At 42.0% G+C, this 7500-nt stretch overlaps 1 protein-coding gene across 4 annotated transcripts in view; it reads left to right on the top strand.

Annotated features, from left to right (window-relative positions):
• LOC110506177 (A disintegrin and metalloproteinase with thrombospondin motifs 17-like) overlaps positions 1–7500 on the top strand; it is a 211808-nt gene that overhangs the window by 132772 nt on the left and 71536 nt on the right. For all 4 annotated transcript variants that reach the window (XM_036981246.1, XM_036981244.1, XM_036981248.1 and 1 more), the window contains exon 9: positions 6781–6921. In XM_036981246.1, coding sequence (XP_036837141.1) covers positions 6781–6921 — 141 coding nt within the window. The remainder of the gene's footprint in view (positions 1–6780; positions 6922–7500) is intronic.

The following is a 7500-nucleotide window of genomic DNA, read 5'->3' as shown; positions in this document are numbered from 1 at the left end:
AAGCGTCAATACAGGATTAAGATTGAATCCTACTGCACCAGCTCTGACGCTCGTCGGATGTGGCAGGGCTTGAAAACTATTACAGACTACAAAGGGAAACCCAGACGCGAGCTGCCCAATGACGCGAGCCTACCAGACGAGCTAAATGCCTTTTATGCTCGCTTCGAGGCAAGCAACACTGAAGCATGCACAAGAGCACCAGCTATTCTGGATGACTGAGTGATAACGCACTCGGTAGCTGATGTGAACAAAACCGCACCCAGGTGATAAGAGTAGGCAACAACGCGTCTGCCACACTGATCCTTAGGGATAGGCGTCCCGTTAGCGGGACACCAGTCGACAACATCCGGTGAAATTGGAGGGCGCGCAATTCAAACAAATAATTGTAATTTTGAAAAACATTCATGAACATACAAGTATCTTATATAGTTTAAAAGCTTAGATTCTTGTTAATCTAACTGCGTTGTCCAATTTACAATAGGCTTTACTATGCGATTGTTCGAGGACCGCGCCCCACATCAACATATTTTTCAACCAGCACAGGCTTCATAAATTACATTACAAATAGCGATTAAATAAATCACCTAGTTTTGATAATCTTCCTCTGTTTGCAATCCCAAGGGTCCCAGCTACAACATGAATGCTCGTTTTGTTAGATAAAATTATTCTTTATTTCCAAAAAAGTCTAATTGGCGCCATCGATTTCAGTGATCCAATCATTCAACATGCAGACAAAGGAGTCCAAAAAGCTACCTCTAAATTTTGTTCAAACAAGTCAAACTACGTTTCTATTAAATCCTAAAATGTAAATAAACTATAATATTTCATACGGTAAGAAGTACGTTCAATAGAAAAGTAAAATTAGTAAGCACGCATCCTCTTCATCGCTCGCCAACAGACTGATTTTGAACAGGGAGTCTCATAATTCTTGCTCGTTTTTGAAGAAACAAGCCTGAAACATTGAACAAAGACTGTTGACATATAGTGGAAGCCACAGGAATTGCAATCTGGGAGCTGGAATTACATAGAAGCCATAGCTTTCCATTATAAGATCTCTGGTTGTTTTTTCTTTGGAATTTCGCCTCCCATATCAACTGTGTTATAGTCTCAGACATTTTAACATTTCTAGAAACTGCAAAGTGTTTTCTATCCAATGCTACCCATTTTTGCATATCCTGGCTTCTGGGCCTGAGTAACAGGCAGTTTACTTTGGAAACATCAATCAGGTGGAAATTCAGGAAAATAGACCCTAGCTCTAAGAAGATTTTACTAAGACTGGGGCCCCTCAGGGCTGTGTACTTAGTCCCCTCCTGTATTGCCTGTTCACCCACGACTGCGTGGCCAAACATGACTCCAACACCATCATTAAGTTTTCTGACGACACAACAGTGGTAGGCCTGATCACCGACAATGATGAGACGACCTATAGGTAGGAGGTCAGAGAACTGGCAGTGTGGTACCAGGACAACAACCTCTCCCTCAATGTGAGCAAGACAAAGAAGCTGATCGTGGACTACAGGAAAAGGCGGGCTGAACAGGCCCCCGTTAACATCGACGGGGCTGTAGTGGAGAGGGTCGAGAGTTTTAAGTTCCTTGGTGTCCACATCACAAACAAACGATCATGGTCCAAACATACCAAGACAGCAGTGAAGAGGGCACAACAAAACCTTTTCCCCCTCAGGAGACTGAAAAGATTTGGCATGGGTCCCCAGATCCTCAAAAGGTTCTACAGCTGCACCATCGAGAGCATCCTGACCGGTTGCATCACTGCCTGGTATGGCAACTGCTCGGCATCTGACCGTACGATGCTACAGATGGTAATGCGAACGGCCCAGTACATCACTGGGGCCAAGCTTCCTGCCACTCAGGGCCTATGTAATAGGCGGAGTCAGAGGAAAGCCCATATAATTGTCAGAGACTCCAGTCACCCAAGTTATAGACTGTTTTCTCTGCTACTCCTCAACAGCTTCTATCCCCAAGCCATTAGACTGCTAAACAATTCATAAAAATCGCCACTGGACAATTTACATTGACCCCCCCCCTTTTGCACACTGCTGCTACTCGCTGTTTGTTTGTTACCTATGCATAGTCACTTCGTCCCCACCTACATGTACAGATAACCTTAACTAGCCTGTACCCCCGCACACTGACTCGGTACCAGTGCCCCCTGTATATAGCCTCGGTATTGTTATTCTTATTGTGTTACTTTTTATTTTATCCTACTTGGTAATAATTTTCTTCTTCTTGAACTGCACTGTTGGTTAAGGGCTTGTAAGTAAGCCTTTCACGGTAAAGTCTACACTTGTTGTGTTCAGTTTTGTGCCTAATGAACACAACCCTCATGTGTTTGCTTGCACTAAACCAGAGCCTACAAAGATCTGGAGAAAGACAAAATGATCATATTTGGGACTGGCCAATTGCACTGCACTCCAACCCAGTTTGCGGTTCTCCAGTGTGGTGCTTCGGGTTACGTTTCCCCTAGGAACAGATCTTGGATCCCCCAATTAACCTTAACCATTAGTGGGGAAAATGCTAAACTGTATCCAGCAGCAGCAAAGTAGCAGGACAGACCCAGACCAGCTGTGGTCATCTTGGTTTTAGTGTGGCTGATCTCTTATTGGTGTTGCAGAGGACATGGAGGAATGTGGCTCTCAATATGTAATTGTATATAGTTTAATTAAAGCCAGGAACAACGGCTGTGCATTGGGAGTCCAGTCATTCCACTCAATGGTTTTTGTTAGTTTCTGAGGCGCCACTGGGATTTCAGGCCGGGTTGTTGTTTTTCATTTGCAGAATGTAGGTCACGACTTTAGAGGAAACACACGCACTCACACACGCACGCACACACTCACACACACACGCACGCACACAGATCCTTACTGTGGTATAGCTGTACACTAGATATTCTTTCCTGTTGAAGTTTCCCTGAGGTCTTGACCTTAGCCAATGAACAGGTGTGTTAGGATGGGCTCAAGTTGTGTAGAGGAATGTATACGTGTTCAAAGTATGTTATACTGTCTGTTGCAATAGTGTATGTTGTGTGTCTAGTTATGTGTTCCAGAGATACAAAGGGAAAGGGGGATACCTAGTCAGTTGTACAAATGAAATTTGTCTTCCGCATTTAAAGGTGTGTATGTGTGTACACGTTGTACTATACTTGTGAGTATCAAAAGTCCTCACAAGAATACTAAACCAACAAAAAACTCAGAGAAGTGAGATCATTTTTCTGGTCTTCACTTGTAAAAAGGCATTTTTTTTGCCTTAGGGGTTAGGTTTAGTCTTAATTTTAAGAGGGTTTCTGTTTGTGCTGGTGCCAAACGTTGGGCCTATTGCAACGTTCTGTGGTGTCTGTATATAGCATGTCAGTCTGGAGAATATGGGAACACGTTGGGCCTATTGCAACGTTCTGTTGTGTCTGTATATAGCAAGTCAGTCTGGAGAATATGGGAAAACGTTGGGCCTATTGCAACGTTCTGTTGTGTCTGTATATAGCAAGTCAGTCTGGAGAATATGGGAAAACGTTGGGCCTATTGCAACGTTCTGTGGTGTCTGTATATAGCAAGTCAGTCTGGAGAATATGGGAACACGTTGGGCCTATTGCAACGTTCTGTTGTGTCTGTATATAGCAAGTCAGTCTGGAGAATATGGGAAAACGTTGGGCCTATTGCAACGTTCTGTGGTGTCTGTATATAGCAAGTCAGTCTGGAGAATATGGGAAAACGTTGGGCCTATTGCAACGTTCTGTTGTGTCTGTATATAGCAAGTCAGTCTGGAGAATATGGGAAAACATTGAGCCTATTGCAACGTTCTGTGGTGTCTGTATATAGCAAGTCAGTCTGGAGAATATGGGAACACGTTGGGCCTATTGCAACGTTCTGTGGTGTCTGTATATAGCAAGTCAGTCTGGAGAATATGGGAAAACGTTGAGCCTATTGCAACGTTCTGTGGTGTCTGTATATAGCAAGTCAGTCTGGAGAATATGGGAACACGTTGGGCCTATTGCAACGTTCTGTGGTGTCTGTATATAGCAAGTCAGTCTGGAGAATATGGGAAAACGTTGAGCCTATTGCAACGTTCTGTGGTGTCTGTATATAGCATGTCAGTCTGGAGAATATGGGAACACGTTGGGCCTATTGCAACGTTCTGTGGTGTCTGTATATAGCATGTCAGTCTGGAGAATATGGGAAAACGTTGGGCCTATTGCAACGTTCTGTGGTGTCTGTATATAGCAAGTCAGTCTGGAGAATATGGGAAAACATTGAGCCTATTGCAACGTTCTGTTGTGTCTGTATATAGCAAGTCAGTCTGGAGAATATGGGAAAACGTTGGGCCTATTGCAACGTTCTGTGGTGTCTGTATATAGCAAGTCAGTCTGGAGAATATGGGAAAACATTGAGCCTATTGCAACGTTCTGTTGTGTCTGTATATAGCAAGTCAGTCTGGAGAATATGGGAAAACGTTGGGCCTATTGCAACGTTCTGTTGTGTCTGTATATAGCAAGTCAGTCTGGAGAATATGGGAACACGTTGGGCCTATTGCAACGTTCTGTGGTGTCTGTATATAGCAAGTCAGTCTGGAGAATATGGGAAAACGTTGGGCCTATTGCAACGTTCTGTTGTGTCTGTATATAGCAAGTCAGTCTGGAGAATATGGGAACACGTTGGGCCTATTGCAACGTTCTGTTGTGTCTGTATATAGCAAGTCAGTCTGGAGAATATGGGAACACGTTGGGCCTATTGCAACGTTCTGTGGTGTCTGTATATAGCAAGTCAGTCTGGAGAATATGGGAACACGTTGGGCCTATTGCAACGTTCTGTTGTGTCTGTATATAGCAAGTCAGTCTGGAGAATATGGGAAAACATCGGGAGGGTATTTGCCTGAGGGATCCATCAAATCAAATCAAATTATATTGGTTGCATACACATATTTATGTAGCTTGTTTCGTATATTATCCACAGATTGTGAGCTAAAGATGAAAACCTTTCCTACGAGTATTATTATATTATTTATTGACTAACTATGGCTTTCCAAATCGCCCAACACTGCTATTTGTAAGGTTCATTTTAAGTGCATGTTGTGATTTTTTAACCATTCCTGAACCTGTGACCAGAAACAAGCTACATAGGGGCAATACCAGAGTAAATTATCTATTAATTCTCTCTCTTCGCAGGCAAAATTTACAGAGCTGAGATTGTTGTATGCCCCCTATATATAGCATTCTGTTGGTGGCAAGAATTTTATATGAAAACTTAAATTTAAAAACTCTAAGTGTTGAATCAAGTACAGTTTCTTGTACCAGTTCATAAACCATGTGTCATGGAATTGGTACATCGAAAATCTCTTCCCATTTATTTTGCAACCTGTATGGCGCAGCTGTCAACATTTTTGTCCTCTATTTATGCAGTTCCTTTCAGCCAATTTGTACCTTTAATATATGGCAGGCAAACAAGTTCCCTTCCTTCTCCTTTTTCCACTTGCCTCCTCCATTTGTGTGGTAGTACTGCATCCATTTGGTTGTAAGTTTGGATTGAGCAGATATTCCCATATATTTTCAATAGCTAAATATGTGACATAACTCCACCGTTTATATTCATAATATCATTAATAAATATAATACCATTTAAAAGAAAATCTATAAAGAATGTTTATTTATTAATCAGTATATTTGAGTTTAACCATAACATTTGTTGTAATATTTGTTCTATCTTGTCTTGAGGATAAAACTGAAATTGTAACCAGCTTTGTATGGCTTGTTTAAGAAAGGGCAATACTTTAAACAACATGTCATTTTCAATCAGTCGGAAATGAGAAGTTGTGATCTGTATAAAAACAAAAAGGCCATTTTTGAATAAAGGACGAGCCTTTCTTAATAATCTACTGGAGAACCATTTTGGGTTTAAGTATCATTTCTGTATTAGTGAAGCTTTTAGTGAGAGGTTTAAAGCTTTAATATTTCATCCTCTTTGCCCCCAAACTCATAGTCATTATATAAATAGGCACATTTCATTTAGTCTGGCTTAGCATTCCAAATAAAATGACATATTTTTTGTTCATATGATTTCAAAAACGAGTCATCTGGAGTAGGCAGTGCCATTAGTAAGTAAGTTAAATGTGAAACGACCAAAGAGTTAATCAATATAATTTTCCATAAATTGATAAGTATGTTTGTAGTGTGTTTGTTTCAGTTGTGTGGAGGTGTTGTTTGAGGCGTGTCAAGAAGGTGTAACTGGTTTCTCCTATATTAGGGTTAGGGTTAGGGGTTAGGATAAATACGATTTTAAATGTGAATCAATTGTAAGATATACCTGTGTGTGTGTGTGTGTGTGTGTGTGTGTGTGTGTGTGTGTGTGTGTGTGTGTGTGTGTGTGTGTGTGTGTGTGTGTGTGTGTGTGTGTGTGTGTGCCTGGGAGACATGAGCATATTCCAGTAGTGTATGAGTAAATAATGGTGTGTGTGTCTATATGATATATAATGGTGTGTGTGTGTGTGCGTGTGTGCGTGTGTGTGTGTGTGTGCAAGGTATATAATGGTGTGTGTATGGTATATAATGGTGTGTGTGTCTGTATGGTATGTGTGTCTGTATGGTATGTAATGGTGTGTGTCTAAATGGTATATAATGGTGTGTGTGTGTCTATGTGGTATTTAAGAGTGTGTGTGTATATATGGTATATAATGGTGTGTGTGTATCTATGTGGTATTTAAGGGTGTGTGTGTCTATATGGTATATAATGGTGTGTTTCTCTATTATGTAATGGTGTGTGTGTGTGATTTTCTCTCCAGCATGGGGATGAGCCACGATGACGACCATGCTACCTGTACAGGCCACTCCCACATCATGTCTGGCGAATGGGTGAAGGGCCGTAACCCCAGCGACCTGTCATGGTCCCCCTGCAGCCGTGACGACCTGGAGAAGTTCCTCAGGTGAGACCCACACACACACACACACACAAACACACACACTTACTCACACACACACACTCTCTAGGTTACTAAGTGGAGCATAGCAATATTATGAGAGTGGAAAATGTGCCTCAGTTCACTGGCCTTAAGGGTCCAGTTTTCCACTTTCAGATTGGACACATACACTGACACACACACACACACACACACACACACACACACACACACACACACACATACATACACATACATACACTGACACACACACACACACACACACACACACACTGACACACACACACACACACACACACACACACACACACACACACACACACACACACACACACATACACTGACACACACACACACACACACACACACACACACACACACACACACACACACACACACACACACACGCATGCACACACTCACTGATACACACACACTCACACTCACTCACTCACACACCCACCCACACACAGTCTCACTCATACATACACACAATCATTGTACAATATATCCCTCCGCCCAACTCACACACTTCCTTGAATAAATGACCTCTAGTTTCCTTCCAGACATTATTTGATTGACTTG

This window comes from Oncorhynchus mykiss, chromosome 6 (genome assembly GCF_013265735.2).
Source record: "Oncorhynchus mykiss isolate Arlee chromosome 6, USDA_OmykA_1.1, whole genome shotgun sequence".
Classification (NCBI taxonomy): domain Eukaryota; kingdom Metazoa; phylum Chordata; class Actinopteri; order Salmoniformes; family Salmonidae; genus Oncorhynchus; species Oncorhynchus mykiss.
Note: the sequence above shows the minus strand (reverse complement) of the source record. Positions and strands in the feature narration are given on the sequence as shown.